This window comes from Macrobrachium nipponense, chromosome 29 (assembly GCF_015104395.2).
Source record: "Macrobrachium nipponense isolate FS-2020 chromosome 29, ASM1510439v2, whole genome shotgun sequence".
NCBI classification, from domain to species: Eukaryota; Metazoa; Arthropoda; class Malacostraca; order Decapoda; family Palaemonidae; genus Macrobrachium; species Macrobrachium nipponense.
In genome coordinates, this window is record NC_061092.1 from 5,199,569 (window position 1) to 5,222,312 (window position 22,744).

At 36.9% G+C, this 22,744-nt stretch overlaps 1 protein-coding gene across 3 annotated transcripts in view; it reads right to left on the reverse strand.

Moving 5' to 3' along the window:
• LOC135206058 (uncharacterized) overlaps positions 1-21,477 on the reverse strand; it is a 57,190-nt gene extending 35,713 nt beyond the window's left edge. Inside the window, exons 1-4 of one of the 3 annotated variants that reach the window (XM_064237251.1) lie at positions 21,321-21,477; positions 19,442-20,185; positions 19,141-19,312; positions 17,889-18,164 (exon numbers count right to left, since the gene is read on the reverse strand). In XM_064237251.1, the coding sequence (XP_064093321.1) occupies positions 18,071-18,164; positions 19,141-19,312; positions 19,442-20,185; positions 21,321-21,354 (1,044 nt within the window). In that variant the 5' untranslated portion in view covers positions 21,355-21,477 and the 3' untranslated portion in view covers positions 17,889-18,070. Of the gene's footprint in view, positions 1-17,888; positions 18,165-19,140; positions 20,186-21,320 lie in introns of those variants that run through there. The other 2 variants (XM_064237250.1, XM_064237249.1) reach the window with 2 other exon arrangements.
• Between the last annotated feature and the right edge of the window lie 1,267 nt (positions 21,478-22,744).

Genomic DNA, 22,744 nt, shown 5'->3' on the forward strand with positions numbered 1-22,744 from the left:
TTGCAAGTCTCTTTGGCAACATGATGACGTCACAGATACTTCAAGATCCCTTGAAATGATGTTGTTGCCAATATGGATATATTTGGTTCATGAAAATCCTTGAAAACGTGTGTCCATTGATAATAGTAATATTTGGTCTGAAAGAAAGCCTAAATATAAAACATAACACAAATCAACTGTTACAGAGTTACTGAAATCGTTACATATATTACATAAAATGATTCAGTCTTTCAAAACACAAAACAAATGTTCCTTAGTCATCCAAAGGATGCTGCTCATTCCGACTCTTGGATTGTCAGAAGTAAAGAGCCTTGGGTCTTCCATTTGTTATGGAGCCGATTTCAGGCTCCGTAACATTTGGTGTCCCGAGAGTCGTTTTCGGTTCAGAAGTCCTAAGAGGGAGACCCCGCGTGGTGGGTCAAAGCCCCCTCTTAGGAATCGCCGAATGAGGACTACCTCTTGGTTTGGGGTTCCGAGACAGGACAGGTTTCTGATTCTGATGTCCCCCGGTAATCCAGGAGTCCAGATTCCTTTTTCTTCTTTTTTTTCTTCTTCTTCTCAGCTAAATCCATAGCCTGGTGGTTATTTTTATCAGTCTCCTTAGGCTTGTTCTTTATGAATAAGGATTTGTCTCCTGAACAGGGTTGCCAGATTTCCTAGACTAAAAGTTGCCAATGATTGCTGGAACAGTTGACAAAAGTTGCCAACCTCCTTTTTCCACTAAAAAGCCTTAATTAATTTAGCCAAAAACATTCTTCCTCATATGCATTTTCTCTTAGTTACCTCTGCATTCGCCATAAAATGAGAGAAACTTGAATTTCATAGGGTATTATACATCGTTGTGTTGAAACTTTGTACTGATACAAATAGTAGTTTTAGATTTGCTTTTATTGTCCCAGTAAGGGCGTCATTTAGGGAGGAGGGGCTATGGGGGGCAACTGTCCCCCATAGACTCAACTTGTCCCCCCTCACGCCCCAAGCCCCAATAAGTAACAACAGCTGATTTTCCATTATTCCTACCAAAATTCAAATGTGTTATCACATTAAGATATATCTATCTATCTATTAGCTACCAGTGAGGATGAGATAAATAAACAGTAGTGGGAGTCTGTATCCATTTTGTTGAAATACCTTTTGTGTTAATGACAGGGCTTAGGCCTACACGTCAAATTCATATATTTTGAGGCAATGACAGGGCTTAGGCCTACAAGTCAAATTCTTATATTTTGAGGCAATGACAGGGCTTAGGCCTACACGTCAAATACTTATATTTTGAGGCAATGACAGGGCTTAGGCCTACGTGTGAAATTCTTATATTTTGAGGCAATGACGTGGCATAGGCCTTCACGTCAAATTCATATATTTTTAGGCAATGATAGGGCTTAGGCCTACACGTCAAATTCTTATATTTTATGGCAATGACAGGGCTTAGGCCTACTCGTCAAATTCTTATATTTGGAGGCAAAGCGAGTGCTTAGGCCGACACAACAACTTCTTATATTTTGAGGCAATGAGAGGGCTTAGCCCTACTCGTCAAATTCTTATATTTGGAGGCAATGCGAGTGCTTAGGCCTACACAACAAATTCTTATATTTTGAGGCAATGAGAGGGCTTAGGCCTACACGTCAAATTCTTATATTTTGAGGCATTGACAGGGGATAGGCCTACTCATCAAATTCTTATATTTTGAGGCAATGTCGAGGCTTAGACCTACACATAAAATTCTTATATTTTGAGAAAAGGACAGGGCATGGGCCTACACGTCAATTTCTTATTGCAAATGGTTTTCTACCCATATCTGTTGGAAATAAGGAAGGCTACCTTGTTATTTATATAGTAGTTTCCAGTTGAAACTTTCAACTCCTCGATATATAATGTATATGCAAAAGTGGAATGTACACTTATAAGCAAGAGCACATACACATATATGCGTGAATGGCCAAATCTTAGGACTGTCTCAGCCATCCACCAACTATCAAACTGCTTTCAATGAACTATACTGACAATATATTTACTAAAGGGATAAATTATATTCCCTGTGACGAGTAAATATAAAGGCTGCTGTAGCGTTTCTATGAGAATGAAGGCTATGGTAGGAAGGCATCATAAAAGATACTTAACAGAAAAATGTTATGACAGATGAAAGTTATGTATGAGATGATCCCAACCAGTCTGCGACTGCGATTAGCCCATGAATCATTTGGTTTCGGGGCATTCTTATTGAGTCAGTCTCTCTCTCTCTCTCTCTCTTTGTTGTTAGGAGAATATTCTACAGTTAAGAGTAGGCGGATAATTCTTTGCGCCAATATTTTATGAATAGGTCTATGTTCTTTTTCTGCAATGTTAGGATACCTTATGAAAAAATTTTCGAAGACACTACAAGCACATAACAGCAGCAACAAAAAACAAGAATACACAACCCAACCAAAATAAAACAGTTGAATATAAGATAGGCCTATAATTCAAACGTCATATGCTGCGTAAATCGACAAAAAGGCATACGCCCTTACATGTCTACGTCAATTTTTATGATCCTGTTATCTAGAAAAGGAAGATACATACACACAGACACAACACTAATCGTAGTAATATCACTTACAACTCTATGAAATTAAGCAAAATATCACAGCAACTCTCCAACACAAACACAATAAACGTGGCCGTGGCGGCAAAAAACGTTCGTTCTTAATTTCTGATTACTCAGGTCAGAGTGGAAGTTCACCCTTTGCATTGGCAAAGAAGTTGATTCAAAATATTCTGGCTGTTGATGGTAAGCGGCAAAGCATAATTGTGAAACTTTGCAGTAGAAATTTTTGCAACAATCGTTCAGAAAAGCACAATATATTTTTGATAACAAAAAGTTGCCAACAAGTTACCAATTTAGGTGGTAGTTTGCTAACCACAAAATTCTGTTGCCACCACCTAAGAAAATTTCCAGCTTTCAGGATTTTGGCACCAAAGTTGCCAACCTGGCAACCCTGCTCCTGAGCAATAATAATATCATAGGCATGAAAATCTATCTGTCTTATGTTTCAGCCGACAATTCGGTATTAATATTGTTGCTATATTTTCTGAACTATTTTTCTTATAGACCTCACCAATAATCATCTAAAAGAGATACTTTCTGGAAAACTTTCGTCCCTAATAAGTTCTTCTCTCAGACACTAATCTCCTGTGATTCTTGTTGCATTCGATACGAAACTTTTTTCAAATAATATTTATATTCCTAGTTATCTGTGTAGGCCTACGAGAACACAGAAACAAAAGGAGGAGGAAAGGCGAAATGTTGCTGGTGGATTATGATGTAAAATATCTTTGAATTTTCCTTCAATAAACTGTATGTATATTTCATAACTGTAATTTTTAGTGAGTTCCAGTTTTGGAGATTTGGTGTACAGGTCCTTCTGTGTTCTATTAGGATTTCTCAGTCTTTGAAACGTTTCACATTTTGTCTTTTGAATGTATTTTCTTATAGGTTATATAATATAACCTTACTTTATTTTATGAAACATTCTTTTTTTAAAGCATCATTGCTTTATAATACAGATAGAATAGAATAAACGACCTTCTTTTAGTATCAAGAAATAATTCTTGTTCTCTAGAAAGTACTCTGTTTGAAATATAAGTAAAAATATTTATTGATGAAATATAATAAACAAATAAACATTCGTTCATCTGAAGATATGGTCATTATATAATAAAATAGACGTGATCTTCCGTTAAGTGTGAAAGCATCCTCTAACAGAAAACAAATTATAAAACTTTTGATGTTGTGTAGTTCTATTACGTGCCGATGAACAATGACAACATAAGATCTCATTCTTATGCAGTTATACTTAAGGCCTGTTTAGAGAAGTCTGCTGGAGATAAACTTGTACAGTTAACTTAGTTGAAGAATCAATTCATAATACTTAAAAGCAATTTACAGTATAAGGTTTCATCCAGAAAATTAACCATAAGAAAAATGTTATTTTGGAAAGATATTATCAAAGAGACAAAGAAGAAAAGGTTTAATTAGAGAAGAAAGAAATGATGTATTTAAGTATATAATAGTTGTTCGTTTTTGAAAGTTTTTTTTCTGCTTTTTTTAGCTTTTTTGTAAGGCTTGAAATTAAATCCTAGACATAGACCTGTTTAATTGTTTTCTATAAATGTAATTTATTTTTTGTCAGGAGAGATTCATGAGACTCACTTTCTAGGAAACGACACTAATCCTGAGAGCAATTTTGCTTCAAAATTAAACCAAAGATTTCGACAAAGTTAGTCAAGTTTATTTTGACAATTTTTTTTAACTTTTAATTACTGATAAGTTTTATTTTTATTTTTAGATCACTGGTTTAGTTTTTTTTTTAAATTAGTGGTTTAAAGATAAAAACATTTATATTTACACCATATAAAATGGGATGGGAAGCCGTCAAATAAAAAATGAAAAAAAGAAGTTTGCCTTGGTTTTTCAAACTCAGATTAATAATAGTCAGGAGAGGAGCGATCAGTGAAACGTCCAAATGTTGAATGAAATATGACAACAACAAAAGTGGACTACATAATTGATATTCAAAGAAGGAATAAAACTTAAAGAAGAAATATTGCACAAAAATAATAAAATAAAATGACTGGTGGATCTTCCCTCTACTGAAAATGAGAATTACGAAATAAAAATAATAGCTGCATAAATTAATTCGTAAGAAAATTCATTCACGCAAAAATGGGAATGTAATAAAATATAAAACATGAATACCTAACAATATATTTATGAGGAAACAACGAAAAAGAAATGTAGAAAGCAACTTAACGAACTGAACGAAACAAGAGAAGAAACAAATTAAGAATAAATAAGGAATTGCTTCCCCACAGAAGCAAAAGCAGACACCAATTCCATTGGAGACGACAATAAAAGTTGACCAACCTTCAATTCCGCGACCTTCGGCCGCAGTTCCTACCTACAGCACGGTAGTCCGAAATTCCCAGTTCCTCTGTCCAACAAATTCCTTCCCGCCTGAAGGGGAATGGGACACACGAGTGAACTCTCTCTCTCTCTCTCCTCTCTCTCTCTCTCCCACACACACACAAACTCTTATCGAGCTGTATGATATATCATAATATATGTTATTTGGAATACCTATATATCTATCGACCTCACTATATATTATCTGTTCATCTATCTATCTTTTTCTTCCAATTTTCGTTGACATTTAATATAAGGGAAGGTGGGATTCTAATTCCCTCAAGCATTTATAGTTTCATAACCAATACTATAGAGAAAACTCTCTCTCTCTCTCTCTCTCTCTCTCTATTGAACATGCAAGGGATAAGAGGTTGGAGACTTAATGGTGAAAGCCAACTGAAGGGGCAGTAAATGTTTAGTGGCAACACAACTTCTTAGTAAATGTCCCAGGAAAATGAAAGGTAATTACTTCAACACTGGAGACTAATGCCAAAGCAGTAACGTCCGTTAACCATTAATGCAGAGTTCAATACCAACAAAGGGCCAAGGAGAGTCCTACAAGATAACTGTAATTCCCTAGTCAAGGAAGCCAACCAGAGGGAAAAATAGGTGGAGATAATGACTGCTGTTATGGTTGGGATGTTGTCATTAACGAGGACATAACTAAGACAATTTTCGTTGATATCTTATGGGAATTGGTCTGTTTCTTCCCTCTAATGAATTTCCTCTGATTCCAGAGCATGTTAAGTCTACGTGGGGTTTGTTTTGGGTATCTGGAACATTTTAATTACTGGCCCTTTTTTGGGCTTCGTATTATCAGATGGAATTGTGTTGGAAGGCAGTCCCTGATTATTATTATTAATTATTACAAGCAAGAGTCAACTCTAATGGGAAAACCTGAATCCCACGATCTCAGTGGTTCCAGTGTTGAAAAAAAACAAATACACAATCGAATTTCTTATCAACATACATGAAAATCAATTCATTCTGAGGAAGAGCGAATTTGACAGAGGACATTTGCAGCTTAATGCATATATATGAATCATGGTGATGTGATAAGACTCATATATATATATATATATATATATATATATATATATATATATATATATATAATATATATATATATATATATATATATACTAAATATTAAGCTATTTTTCATTTTACATTTCTTAGACTGAGTGACGGAGTTAGATACAACCATGGCTAACGACTCGGAGGATATAAAATGGATTGCCCGAATCCAGACTATAACCTTCAGAGAGGACAGGGGTACTGGCACATCCTTCATTTTACGTTCCTGGAGAGCTAAATACATTTAAAGAGATGAATCCTTTGTTAATTAAAAGAAACTGGAACAAAAATCCATATGATTTTCATCGCGAAAAGAGTGAGAATCTTGGAAGGCCTGAAGTACTTTCTCAGGAGTTAAAAGACATCATAGCTGAGGCAGTGGGTAGACCAAGAAAGACTAAGTAAATTGGGAAGGGGAGACCTTACAGGGTAAGATGCCCTTGAATAAGGTATATGTTCTGTTTATTGATTGATTGATGAGGTTGCCTAGCGTCAAAGACACTAGGCGGCTTCAGAGGTGCCATGCGACTTCAACAGCTTTCCAAATAATATTGTGTGATATAATTAACCATCATAATTAAAATTATGATCATTAAAAATATTCTTGAGAAACACGGTGCTTCCACGAGTACTTATTTGGGTTATATTTTTCATAAAATATCGATATGAGAAAATTATGCTAAAATTTTTATGAGACCTGCTACAGTGATATTTCACTAAATTGTATTAGAAAGAAATGTTATTTATGCTTTAAATAAAATTAACATTCCTTAAATACACCACTAATTGAAATGTAAGAGTTAGGGATACGAAGACTAGGAAGGCCTGAGAGAGGAAGATGGGACGGCGTTCAAGAAGACACGAGAGACAAAGGAACAAATGAAGGACCATACATTATTGTAAGTGTAAAAGTGTTTTAAAGGATTTTTAAGAACAAAGGGACATCCATTACCGATAACCACATCCTTTGAGGAGTCCCGAAGCCTCTGTGATGTCACCATGTTGCCAAAGAGACTTACAATGACTCTGGAACTCTGAGAGAAGTTTTTCACCCCACTCATCCCATTCTCCTTAAGACTGAGGGTTGAAGGATCCCTTCAATATTCATTTAAAACTCAATTAGTCGTATATTAAAGGGATGTTAAGTTTTATTTGAAGCATAAATAACATTTCTGTCTAATACAAGTAATGAAAATATCACTGGTAAGCAGTTTCTCATAAATTAGCATTATTTTCTCCTATCAGGTTTTTGAAAAATATGACCCAAATAAGTACTCGTGGAAGCGACGTGTTTCTCAATATTTTTAATGATCATAATTTTAATTGTGATGGATAATTATATCACACAATATTATTTGGAAAGCTGTCGAAGTGGTGTGGCATCAGGGAGCATAAGCTCTCTGATGCTGCCTAGTGTCTTTGACGCTAGGCAACCTCATCAATCAATCAATAAACATAAAGTAAACCTAATTCACTGTATTCTCAACTTGTACTATGTGCAACGGGATGTCTTAGAGTGGGTCACGGAGACTTTCTTTTCCTTATTTTTCTCTTTTCTCTTGAAAATCACTTAAAGCAGCTAACACATCTTACTACCCAGAAACCTTGATATTGGAGAAGAAATGAAAGGTTTATTTTTATACAAGTTAGGTTCGAACCCATAATGGTTATATATATATATATATATATATATATATATATATATATCAAATAAATATATATTATATATATACATTATATATATATATATATATATATATATATATATATATGTATGTATGATATGTATGTATATGTATATATATATATATATATATATATATATATATATATATATATATAAATATATACACACACACAAACACACACACACATATATATATATATATATATATATATATATATATATATATATATATATATATATATTGTTACGACCATTCGCCTCTTAATACTCTTTCCTGCATTTTCACTGATGCAAGTACGAAGCGGAGCTCCAAACGGCCATAGACAATAAATAATAAGACATTTAATGATGCCTTAACTTAACTTATTTTTATAATAGAGCTCTTATCCAAATTTAAATAGCATTAAATTTAAGTATGATATACGAGTAAATATATAATAACACGGGATAAGGTAAACACTACGAAATTTTGTTATTTTAACCTTAAATTGATTAAAGGTCCAATATAAAGATAAGGATTACGATGATAACGAGAATAATGAAACTAAAGCAATAACGAATGTAAATTAACGAAACTCCAGGAACATTAACATTGTACAGCATTACGACAAATGAGCAAAACAAGCAGGTAAGTAACAATTAAATCGATTATCAATACACTGTAGATAATACAGGAAATAACGTAAATATTAAACAATAAAATGCAGAAAATACACACATACCCAGCAAGCGTCAACAGAACCTTAAATGCAATATAGTAATACTTACAAATTAGCAAGTACAAATAATGTAACACTTTTAGATATAATCCAGGGTTATTAACACTATGACAAATCCAAGAAATCTCAATCCCTGGTGGTGCTCCAATGGCCGAAGTAAACAATCCAAGGACTGAGGAATACAAACACCCAAACAACACGCAAGGACAACACAGACATGGGAAAAATATGAACTACAAAACATTTACAATCCACACTACAAAAATACTTTATTTACATAAATTCAATACTCCAAACATAAATGCAATACTCTTAACATCCCCCTCCTTAAGTCGAAAACTCTATATTAAAGATTTTCGACCAACCTGTCGAGTTAGTTACTACAGCGCGATAAAATGTCTGCTCGAAGGTTATCCTGTCCACGGATGTGCTGGATCTTTAGATCAAACTGCTGCAAAGATAACCACCACTTCATGAGCCTTTTATTTTTGGTTCTCATCCGGCCTACAAACTTTAGTGGCTCATGATCTGTGAAGACTAATATGGGAGCAGGACTGCCAGAAAGATAAACTTCGAAGTGCTCCAATGCAGTCAAAAGAGCAAGTGCTTCCTTTTCGATTGTAGAGTAACCTCGCTGATGATTTTTGAGTTTCTTCGACATGTAAGCAACGGGATGCTGCATGTCATCTGGCCCTTTCTGCAGGAGTACAGCGCCTATTCCATGATCACTAGCGTCGACCTCGACAGCAAAGGGAGAGCCAAAGTCAGGAGCCTTCAGGACAGGGCTACTGGCTAGGAAATCTTTGGGCTCGTCGAAAGGCTTCCTCACAAACTGGTGTCCAAACGAACTTAGTCTTTGCTGCTGGTTAAGTCCGTTAATGGGGCTACTACTTCAGAGAAGTTCTTACAAAACTTTCTATAGTAGCCCACCATCCCAAGGAATTTTCTTACTTCACGTCTGGAACTTGGGCAGCTTAGCTTGGTGATGGCGTCTACTTTGGCTGCAACTGGGGATACCTCGCCGCTGCCAATCATATACCCAAGGTATTGTAGCTTTGCATGGCCGAAATCACTCTTGGTTAAGTTGATTGTCAAACAAGCCTGTCTTAACCTGCTAAATAAATCCTTCAGCATAGAAAGATGGTCCAGCCCAAGTATCCTCTGAAAATACAACAATGTCATCAAGGATACACTCTAACACCAGGCATATCGCTGGATTACTTGATCCATCAATCTTTGAAAAACTGCAGGAGCATTCTTAAGTCCAAATGGAAGGACTGTATATTGATATAGGCCATCTGGAGTAGTAAATGCTGTCAGGGGTTTTGTGTTATCTGCTAATGGGACTTGATAATAACCTCTTAATAAATCAATCTTTGAAACATATACAGCATTGCTTACCAGATCTATGAGGTCATCCACCCTTGGTAATGGATAGAATCAAGATACAGTTACCCTCATTTAGTCTTCTAAAGTCAGTGCAGAGTCTATAGGAGCCATCTGGTTTCTCAACTAAAACACATGGCGATGCCCAAGGACTAATACTTGGCTCCGCAAAACCATGTTGTAGCAAAAAGTCAGTTTCCTTCTTTAGTATGGCTCTCTTTTGAGGGGAAACTCGATATGGGGCACTCTTCTGAGGTACTGTACCTGGCTTAAGTTCTAGCTGATAATCTAGCATTGATGTCTGGACAGGCACATCTCCACAGATCTCTGGAAAAAGTTCCAATAACTTTTTCAAGTCACTAGCCTGTTGAGATGAAAGATGATTAAGTTTACAGTCAATGTTATTTAATGCAAGTGTATTATTTAGAGGTATGCTTTTACTTCGATCTGGAAAACCTGCTTCATTAAGCTTCACATTATCTTCCACAGATGACTTGCAAATCAAGCTGACATTGTCACATTGGGTCTCAAACTTTTTTAGTAGGTTTATATGTACCATCTTCTCGCTTTTTCTCTTTCCCGGAGTAGAGATGACATAATTATCCTTGTTTCTGCTTATCACTGTATAAGGACCTTCATATCTATTCTCAAAGGTTTTCCTTATGGGTACTAGCATTAAAACAGATTCACCTGGCCTAAAGCTTCGTGTCTCAGCCTTATTATCAAAATTTAATTTCATCTTATCTTGAGCTATGCTTAGATTGTCATGTGCAAATTTACGAGAGCTCTCTAGCTTACCTTGTAAGTTCTTAGCATAATCTCCTAATGTTACCTCTTTCGACTGATCCGTCCACATGTCATAGAGTATCTCCAAAGGACCTCTCACTTTCCTTCCATATAACAACTCGGCTGGGGAATATCCAAGACTTTCTTGTTGAGTGTTGCGGATGGCATACAACACGAATGGTAATCCTTCATCCCAGTCTGTCTGATGTTCCTGACAGTACTTCGTAAGGGCATCCTTCAGCGTCTGATGGAATCGTTCCAGGGCTCCTTGACTCTCTGGGTGGTATACTGAGGACAAAGTATGTTTAATGCTCATAGCTGCCATAACCTGTCTAAATAAATCAGAGGTAAAGTTACTTACTCTATCAGTCTGGATAATCGTTGGGGATACCATACTGAGTGAAAAATTTTATAAAACTGGGATCAGTGTCTTAGAACTTATGTTCCTAAGTGGATAGGCATCAGGATAACGAATGGAACTGCACATCATTGTAATCATATATTGATTCTGCTTCTTACTTTTGGGTAAAGGACCCACACAATCTAATATGACTTTGTCAAAAGGCTCAGGTAAAACAGGGATAGGCTGTAAAGGGGCAGGTTTTATTATCTGATTCGGCTTACCAACCAGCTGACATACTGCACAAGACTTACAGTACTCTGTGACACTTTTCCTTATACCAGGCCAGTAAAAGAGTTTAAGAACTGCACTCAAAGTCTTCCTTATTCCTAAGTGTGAAGAAGATACATTATGTGCCATGTGTAATACTTTTTGCCTTAGGCTCGCTGGAATGACAATCTGATTCCTGATTTCCCAAGTTGAACTTGCCGGAGTATGCAAAGATCTGAACTTTCTCATTAGTAGTCCATTCCTCAAGTAATAGCATACTGGCTCCATATTGATCTGGTCTTCTGCAACAACTTCACTGTAAATAGACTGCAAAGACAAATCTTCCTGTTGAGCTTTTATAATGTCAGAAACATTTCATATCAAAAAAGATTATCAGAGCAATCAGAAACATTACTTAAATTAATTTCATTTTCAACTGGCTTCAGAGTATTTACCAATACTATGTTACCAGTCTTCAAACCAAACTTAGTTTCATCCTCGTCGCCATCTAGCACACTTTCTTTCTCTTTTACATTACCTTCAAAACTATCAGTTTGGAATAAACTATCAATATTGATATCTACGTCAACTGTACCAACAGCATCTTTTTCTTCAGTACCTGAAGTAGTACTTACATTGACGTCCTTAGTCACATCTGTTCCACGCTCTCGTGGGATTTCTACCACAGCCAGACTTCTGCTACGCTGTACAACACAAGAAGGATACAATACTGGATCTTCTACAGGGCTTACCTCTAATGGAGTGTCAACAACTATGGGACTAGGTACAACCTTCCCTCCTGCCAAGTCGTTCCCCATAAGAAAATCAACACCTTGAATAGGCAATTCATCCACCACCCCAACTGTGACATAACGAGTTAATAAACCACAATGCAGATATAACCTACACAAGGGAACTGTTACCAGTCCACCCAAACTCCTAACAACCAGTCTATCTGATGTAAAAGTCTTTTCCAATCCAGGAACCTTTTCTTTTACAATTAGACTATTAGAAGAACAAGTGTCCCGTACTATCCTAACAGGCACACTTTTACCTAGGTCATCTGACACTGACACAACCCCATCAAACTTGAAAGGAGCAAACTCATTATCTAACCTATCACAATGAGAAACAGGAATTTCCTGCCATACCTTCCTAATTGCCATATTTGATCCCGAAGATTCTCTCTTCCCCTCCTTATAATTACTAGGACATCTTGCCTTCATGTGACCAAGCTGGTTACATTTGTAACACTAACCTCAGACTGACTTCTACTGTATGAGCCAGAGGATTTCTTCTCTCATACAGTTACCTGGAGATTTCTTGGATTGTCTTTGACTTTGTTGATGTGGTTTAATTAAACTGTAATTCTCAGCTAACACAGCTGCTCTTTGTAAAGTTGTAACCTCACGCTCAAATAGGTATCTCTGAACATCAATAGGAACACCTCTAATAAACTGTTCAAGTAAAATGAGCTCCCTATATTCATCTAAGGTAGTGACACTTGCTGCTGTAAACCATTTATCATGTAATTTAACAAGATTATGTGAATATTCAATGTATGAATGTGAATCAAACTTCTTATATCTACGAAACTTGAGACGATAATATTCAGCCGTAAGCTCATAGGCTTTCAGGATACTATCCTTAGTAAAGTCGTAATCATTACTCTCACTAGATGTTAACGACAAGAAAACTGTTCTAGCTTTACCCTTTAATGACGGCTGCAAAATTACGGGCCATAAACGCTTAGGCCACTTCAAATTAAGCGCAAGTCTTTCAAAAAGCATAAAGAACTCGTCTGGATCCGCTTCATCAAACAACTGAATCATTTTAGAAGCCTTAACAACATCAATTACCTGTTCACTTTCATCGCCTTGGCTCACGTTATCTTTTATCGTTCTCTTTTTCTCCAACAGCTCTAATTGATATCTGTGCTCTCTTTCCTCTCGCTCTCTCCTATCCTTCCTCTCTAACTCTTCACGCTCTCTCCGCTCTTTCCTCTCCAACTCCTCACGCTCTCTCCTCTCTTGTCTATCTCTCTCCTCTTTTTCACGAGCATACTGCAATTCTACCTGCTTGAGAGTTAACTGGGATCCCTCTTCATCTAATAAATCAAAAGCTTCCTCAGGCAAAGTCTCCGTCTCAACCAAAGCATTAACAACAAAATTCTTAATCTGAGATTTCCTCCACACCTTTTTAACAGAAAAGTCATACTTCACTGCAATAGCAATCCAGTCATCCTTTCTCATACGATGATTACGCAAATAATGCACACTTGGGTTACTAGCAAAATCACTAATGCTGAAAGGATCCATATTCAAAACTATACAATAGAGAAAATTTTAACTTCAAAACGTATATACGATAGAGAAGATTTTAACTTTAAAATGTAAACAAAGTAAAATGAGCGAAAGCATTCACTTTAACAAACAAAAATTACTCTTAGTACGTAATCCGATTGTTCTTAACGTGCACAGCGCCGTATTTTTAACATTAACACTTCACTTCACGGCAAAATACTAATAAACATACGGAAAAATAAATTTATGACCACTTCCTAGAATAAATTCGTGCACAAATTTTAGTTATTCAGATCATTATACAAAAAATAAAATTATGCAAAACCCCTCAAAATAACTTTAGCTTATACCGGTCACTTTGATTTACTCGGCAAAACAAATCCCGGACAGGCCCCCAAAATGTTACGACCATTCGCCTCTTAATACTCTTTCCTGCATTTTCACTGATGCAAGTACGAAGCGGAGCTCCAAACGGCCATAGACAATAAATAATAAGACATTTAATGATGCCATTAACTTAACTTATTTTTGATAATAGAGCTCTTATCCAAACAAATTTAAATAGCATTAAAATTTAAGTATGATATACGAGTAAATATATAATAACACGGGATAAGGTAAACACTACGAAATTTTGTTATTTTACTTAAAATTGATTAAAGGTCCAATATAAAGATAAGGATTACGATGATAACGAGAATAATGAAACTAAAGCAATAACGAATGTAAATTAACGAAACTCCAGGAACATTAACATTGTACAGCATTACGACAAATGGAGCCAAAACAAGCAGGTAAGTAACAATTAAAATCGATTATCAATACACTGTAGATAATACAGGAAATACGTAAATATTAAACAATAAAATGCAGAAAATACACACATACCCAGCAAGCGTCAACAGAACCTTAAATGCAATATAGTAATACTTACAAATTAGCAAGTACAAATAATGTAACACTTTTAGATATAATCCAGGGTTATTAACACTATGACAAATCCAAGAAATCTCAATCCCTGGTGGTGCTCCAATGGCCGAAGTAAACAATCCAAGGACTGAGGAATACAAACACCCAAACAACACGCAAGGACAACACAGACATGGGAAAAATATGAACTACAAAACATTTACAATCCACACTACAAAAATACTTTATTTACATAAATTCAATACTCCAAACATAAATGCAATACTCTTAACAATATATAAACACACACTCACATATATATATATATATATATATATATATATATATATATATATATATATAAATATATATATATATATATATATATATATATATATATATATATATATTTATATATGTACTTATATACACTTATACTCTGTTTTTTTCCATCTGTCCATCCGCCTGTGGTGATCGCGCATGGGAACACTGCGTCCCGGGCTTCCAATACTTATGCTTTGTGTAAGTTTTAGGTAAATAAAAGGATATCTGGGTGTACATTTGCAACTGAAAAGTGTTGTAATAATTTACTGTATACGAATTACACCGCTAATATTCGAAATAGGATATTATTTAAAGCCTGGGACGCCATGTTACCATGCGCAAACAATCACAGGCAGATGGACAGATGGAAAAAACAGAGTATACACACACACACAAATATATATGTATATATATATATGTGTGTGTGTGTGTGTGTAAACGGAAGGAGAATCTTCTAGTTGATGATAATTTCATCCTCTCTTGGGTTCGAACCACCGCCCAGCAGACAGAGGAGTATTTAGTGAGTATCCCAAATTCCCAAAAATGGTGTTAGTGACATTAAGGGATATTCCTTAGAAAAGTTTCTGTGACCCACCCAAACACAACCCGTGGCCCACCCACCATTGGGAAGGGTAGACATTGCAGGGAAAGAATCCCTTGAATGAGGTTTAGCTTATCTATATTGATTGATTGATGAAGTTGCCTAGCGTCAAAGACACTAGGCTGTATCAGAGAGCCTTTGCTCCCTGATGCCATGCGAGTTCGACAGCTTCCAAATAATATTGTGTGATATAATTAGCCATCATAATTAAAATTATGATCATTAAAAATATTCTTAAGAAATACAACGCTTACAAGAGTACTTATCTGGGTAATATCTGTAACAGCTCGGATAAGAGAATATTATGCTAAATTATGAGAATCTGCTTATCAGTGATATTTTCAATACTTGTATCAGAAAGAAATATTATGTATACTATACACAAAAGTTAATATTCCTTTAATAGACCACTAATTGATCTTCAAATGAATATTTAAGGTATTAATCAACCCACTTTCTTAAGGAGAAATGGATGAGTGAGGTGAGAAACTTCTCCCAGAGTTCCGGAGCCATTGCAAGTCTCCTTTGCAACATGATGATGTCACAGATAATTCAAGAATCCTCGAAATGATTTAGTGGCTGATATGGATATATTTGGTTCATGAAAATCCTTTAAAAATGTGTGTCCATTGATAATAGTAATATTTGGTCTGAAAGAAAGCTTGAATATAAAACATAACACAAATCAACTGTTAGAAAGTTACTGAAATCGTTACATATATTACATAAAATGATTCAGTCTTTCAAAACACAAAACAAATGTTCCTTAGTTATCCAAAGGATGCTGCTCACGCGGACTCTTGGATTGTCTGAAGTGAAGAGCCTCAGGATTTCCATTTGTTACAGAGCCGATTTCAGGCTCCGTAACATTTGGTGTACCGAGAGTCGTTTTCGGCTCAGAAGTCCTAAGAGGGAGACCCCGCGTGGTGGGTTAAAACCCCCTCTTAGGAATCGCCGAATGAGGAATACCTCTCAGTTTGGGGTTCCGAGACAGGACAGGTTTCTGATTCTGACGTCCCCCGGCAATCCAGGAGTCCAGATTCCTTTTTTTTTTCTTCTTAATCTTCTTCTTCTTCTTCTTCTTCTCAGCTAAATCCATAGTCTGAGTGGTTATTATTATCAGTCTCCTTAGGCTTGTTCTTTATGAATAAGGATTTGTCTCCTGATTCCTCATCTGTCCATTTCAGCCGTCAATTCTGTATTAATATTGTTGCTATATTTTCTGAACTATTTTTCTTACGGACCTCACCAATAATCATCTAAAAGAGATACTTTCTGGAAAACTTTCGTCCCTAATAAGTTCTTCTCTCAGACACTAATCGCCTGTGATTCTTTTTGCATTCGATACGAAACTTTTTCCAAATAATATTCATATTCCTAGTTATCTGTGTAGGCCTATGAGAACACATAAACAAAAGGAGAAGGAAAGGCGAAATGTTGCTGGTGGATTATGATGTAAAATATCTTTTAAATCATTACCTCTCTCTCTCTCTCTCTCTCTCTCTCTCTCTCTCTCTCTCTGGGGGAAGAATGTGTAGGTGCACTTTCTTATAAAGAGGTGCCGTGTTAAAATAAACTGTCAGTTATGGACCTGTTCATTAGCACGATTTTACGGGTAGCAGCCGGATGTTGAGAGAGAGAGAGAGTAAAACAGGAGTATAAGGCGTAAGCGGATTAGAATACAGTCTCTTCAGTAAACTAAGTAACCGCCGCAAACCCTTGGGGTATTTGACAACTCCTAGGGTATCTGTAGCCCCAAAAGTAATGGAAAATACCTGGGGGTATTTACGAACCCCTAAGGTGTCTGTAAAACCACAGGGGATTTGAAAATCCCGGGGAATTTGGAAAATCCAACAGTATTTGCAAACCCCCGGATGAGACTCTTAACAAGTAAAAAAAAAGAAAAAAAAAGGTAACAGGGAGTTTGCCCACCGAAACACCTCAAATTTTAGAAGAAAAGCTTCAAATTTCAGACAAAAACCTCAAATTTCAGACAAAAACCTCAAATTTCAGACGAAAAACCTTAATTTTAGACGAATCTGACGAAAACCCACAAATTTATGATGAAAACCGTCAAATTTCAGAGAAAATCTGACTTACAAAATCATGAAGACGAAACAGAGACAGCGTAATGAAATCCTCGACAAAACGCCAAAACAAACATTTCATTTGTTCTTCAGTGGTTACATCACGACTTGACGTAACAACTGCAATTTCTTAATAATGCGATGGATATTAATTAGTGAACTGCCTTGTATAATTACAGGGGACGACGTGCTACTAATGAGGTTTATACTTTGAGTCAGCCCTTGTCAGACAATGTGGTTTCTTAACTGGTGAATATAGTGTGTGCATACACATATACATACATATATATGCATAGCTGTAACCCATATTTTATATAAACTTAATCTTGAACTAATGTTCAAAACAAAGTCCTTATCTCTCTCTCTCTCTCTCTCTCTCTCTCTCTCTCTCTCTCTCTCTCTCTCTCTCTCTCTCTCAAAGGTAGTATTGTTGGTATGAAATGACTGACTGACATTGCTGCAATTCATATTTATTGAGACAAAGTTACACATTAAGAAACTTCTCTATAAACAGTTTGAATGCAAATCTTTATCCAAGAATGATATACAGTGTTATCAAGGTCATCATGCCATGGTCAGGTACGGAGTTCATCTTGAGACAGACTTGAGTCCACTGCATCCCATGAGAGGTTCGGTCTAGCTGCTTTTAGGATAAGGACACTGAACGTCCTCTTGTGGGACACACATGGCCTTCCCTTCGTCGAAGAGTTCACCGGTTGGGCATTCAAACCTGAGAGAATGAGAGGTACTGAGCATCCGTGACCAGACCAGCCATGGAAATAAAGCCACGAAAAAAGCTATATACACGTTTCTTAAAAATTGGAGGATTATGGGTTAGGTAATAACTGACTACAGTTTAACTGTCCCATGGATTTCATACGATGCTTTTGTAGTTCTATTTCGAAAGAATGAGGAAGATTCCCATCAGTAGTTATTCATCAAGAAAAATGAATGAGACCCAATGAAGCTGGTGAACAATGAAAAAATTAATTGGGTGATTTTGCATAAAACTTATATTCATTCACTCTTGCCTCGCGTTCTAAGTAAATCATTCAACGGGAATTTTTATCTAATAAGTAAGCTCCTTGCTATAACAGAGATAATTTTTCTAAAGTATGGATTTAGTGCTTTGAATCAAATGGGTTTGCTGACTACTCGGTAATATGTAAACGGGATATTTACTATTTTTTTCAGGAATTAATATAGAATTGTGCAATCATTAATTAACTATGATTCATAAATCAATAATAAAATTCTGAATCATAGGACTTTAACCCAATTATTGCAAATGAGTGATTGTTGTATTGTAAGATTTCAAATGAAAATGTACGGGTTGTAATAATAAAAGACTTACAGGTTTTTTAAATGAAAAATCCACAATTATACATTATATATAGTGTATGCTGTGATTCTGAATTCATTGCAACTAATGGAGTGTTGGTTCAAGATATATTGTATTCTATAAACTGTGAATATAAAATTAATTATTCATGTCTACTTGTCTGTAGGTTCCTTAAACTGATAAAGTATGTTCGTAGGTGTAAAGGCTTATCACGCAGTTAGACAAACTACTGAAGCAGTAGACTAATCACTTCAGCTGATACAGGATTAGCTAAGAGGTCTACTGAACAGTACAATTATGCAAAAGCTGCCGTATAATAATAATAAAAAAAATATAAACAAATAATATAAAAGCAGAAACTTACGTTTGCTTTACACCACCTTCGCAGTGATAGTAAACGGTGCAGCTCCTATGGAAGTCGGCGAAGTAGCCATCTTCTTGACAGACGAAGGTGGGTGGCTGGCCAAGGGCCCCACCTCCACGGGCCCAACCTTCAAGGGCCCGACCTCCCAGGGCCCGACCTCCCAGGGCCCAACCTTCAAGGGCCGGACCTCCAAGGGCCTCACCTTCAAGGTCCCGACGGTTAGCAAGGGCCTTACCTTTAAGGGCCCAATCGTCGGCAAGGGCCTCACCTTTAAGGCCAAGACGGTTAGCAAGGGCCCAACCTCCAAGGGCCTCACCTTCAAGGTCCCGACGGTTAGCAAGGGCCCAACCTCCAAGGGCCTCATCTTTAAGGGCCCGACGGTTAGCAAGGGCCCAACCTCCAAGGGCCTCATCTTTAAGGGCCCGACGGTTAGCAAGGGCCCAACCTCCAAGGGCCTCACCTTCAAGGTCCCGACGGTTAGCAAGGGCTTCAAGGTCCCGACGGTTAGCAAGGGCTTCAAGGTCCCGACGGTTAGCAAGGGCCTCACCTCTAAGGGCCCAATCGTCGGCAAGGGCCTCACCTTCAAGGTCCAGACGGTTAGCAAGGGCCCAACCTCCAAGGGCCCGACGGTTAGCAAGGGCCCAACCTCCAAGGGCCTCACCTTCAAGGTCCCGACGGTTAGCAAGGGCTTCAAGGTCCCGACGGTTAGCAAGGGCCTCACCTCTAAGGGCCCAATCGTCGGCAAGGGCCTCACCTTTAAGGGCAAGACGGTTAGCAAGGGCCCAACCTCCAAGGGCCTCACCTTCAAGGTCCCGACGGTTAGCAAGGGCTTCAAGGTCCCGACGGTTAGCAAGGGCTTCAAGGTCCCGACGGTTAGCAAGGGCCTCACCTCTAAGGGCCCAATCGCCAGCAAGGGCCTCACCTTTAAGGGCTCGACGGTTAGCAAGGGCCCAACCTCCAAGGGCCTCACCTTCAAGGTCCCGACGGTTAGCAAGGGCCTCACCTTTAAGGGCCCGATCGTCAGCAAGAACGTAAACTACGAGAACTGGAAGAAGAGACAATTGCTCTATGAATACTGAGTTCATACATACATACAAGTACATGAATATGCATAGATTAAATATTATTGCTTTTCGATTTCAAATAATTATGAAATGCTAATCTCGGTGTGGAACTATTTATAAATAAAAAAAATAAGGAAAATTACTACCAATACAAATGAACATAATAATGATTGAAACATGATTATGAAGATGAGACATTATACATATAATGAGGTATCCCCCTTGAGTAGACAGCCAGCAAATGAATGATTTTCTTTAATCCTAAAACACTTCGTTTATAGTAGAAATTGATCAAATGACATCTTCACACCAAAGACGATAAGATTAACAAGGGGGTTGATCCTTGAACTGAGCAAAATAACCAGGGGTGATTCTGAAACTGACCAAAATAACCAGGGGTGATCCTGGAACTGAGCAAAATAACCAGGAATAATTCTGGAACTCAGCAAAATAACCAGGAATGATCCTGGAACTGGGCACAATAACCAGGGAGTGAACCTGAAATAGAGTTCACTGTTCATTTCATGAAGGCAAAATATGGCTGAAGGGAAAGTTTCCTGAAAGCGAAGGCCTGCCACCTGTCCAGGACCACAGTTCCCAATGACAGGTTATGTACGGTGCTGTGCCCTAGGAAGGGTTAGGTAGGGCATTGTCCCTGACAGGTCAGGTAGAACACTGTGCCTGGGACAGGTTAGGTGGAATGGTGTGCCATAGGCCGGGTTAAGGTTGGACAATGTTCTAGGACATGTTACGTATGGTACTGCATATGCCTTAGGACACGTTAGGTAGGACAATGTGACTAGAACATGCAATGTCTTCTAGGGCAGGTTAGGTAGAATGCTGTGTCCTAGGACGGGTTAAGGTTGGATGCTGCTCTAGGACATGTAATGCAAGATACTATGTATGCCTTAGGAGTTAGGTATATAGGCGGGACACTGCCTAGGACATGTTAGGTAGGACACAGCGTCCGATGACAGGTAAGGCAGGACGCTGCACCCTAGGATAATTTTGGGAAGATACTGTTACCCTGGACAGGTTAGGTTAAGATTGATATTTTTGTGGGTTATTCAAGGTAAAAGGCGCTCTAAAAATAAATAAATAAATAGAAATATTTACCAGAGACAAACGAAATTACGGCGAGGCGAGCCATTTCTGGAATACTAGAAGTTGAAATCTCTCGTTCTGCTTCGTCAGGAAGGGACTGGTGACTGTGCCAGGGGGATTCGCCATTTATAAAGGGTCCGTGGATGACAAACGCCTGATGTCTGAGCACCACATAAAAATCTTAGCAATCGTCGAAACAATAGGCAATGGTGGTTCATATGCTAATCCGTTTTTTCCTTCGATGAGAGTTATGAAAAATGGAGTATCGGTATCGTGTGTGTGCTTTCCTTGGAAGAACATTTTCAGAAATTTTAAATTTTTTATTTACTTCTTTTTAATTGTTTACTCATTTTATTTTGATAACATTTTATGGCTAGTTATTTATTACTTCATTACATTGATTTGGGAGTGCCGGTATCGGGCCTTTTTTTCTTGGGTGAACAATTTTGCCTTTTTTTTTATATCATCCAGGTTTTATTTGTTCTACCCTTGTATTTGATGATATACTTTGCACTTTTAGCTATTTATTTATTACTTTATTGCATACCCTTTTTTTCTCTTCTATCATTGATCTTTCCTGTCTGTATTTCCTGTTACTCTCTGTACCTTCTGTTACGTCTTTGGAATGAAGACCATTTTGTTTGGAAGCTTGAAAGTTGAATTTCCAGTCAGTGGCCCCTGTGGTGGGCTTGTTTCATACGAATAGAGTTCATCTTCTGAATAATAATAATAATAATAATAATAATAATAATAATAATAATAATAATAATAATAATAATAATAATAAAATTAATAATAAAAATAAGTTATATTATTATTATTATTATTATTATTATTATTATTATTATATTATTATTATTATTATTATTATTATTATTATTATTATTATTATTATTATTATTACTCATTGATGTCGCAATACCATGGGACACCAGAATTGAAGAGAAAGAGAGGGAAAAAATGGATAAGTATCAAGACCTGAAAATAGAAATAAGGATATTGGATATGCTACTGGAAATTGTACCCATAATCATAGGAGCACAAGGCACGATCACAAGATCCCTGAAAAGGAATCTAGAAAAACTAGACGCTGATGTAGCTCCAGGACTCATGCAGAAGTGCGATTCTAGTAAGAAAAGTGATGGACTCCTAAGGAGGCAGATTGCAACCCGGAACCCCACGTTAGAAATACCACCCAGTCGAATTAGAGGACTGATAGACCAAATAAATGAATAAATAATAATAATAATATTAATAATTATTATTTTTTATTAATCTCATTCTAAAGTTATTATAGGTGATTCTTTATCTTTGAATAGGGTCCACAAAATCAAATTGGTTAGTGGTTACTGTTCAACGTTACATTTCGTTTTCATTCCCACGGAATCTTTTATACACATAATGGAAACCTTACTTGATGAATTCTCCTAAGTAAG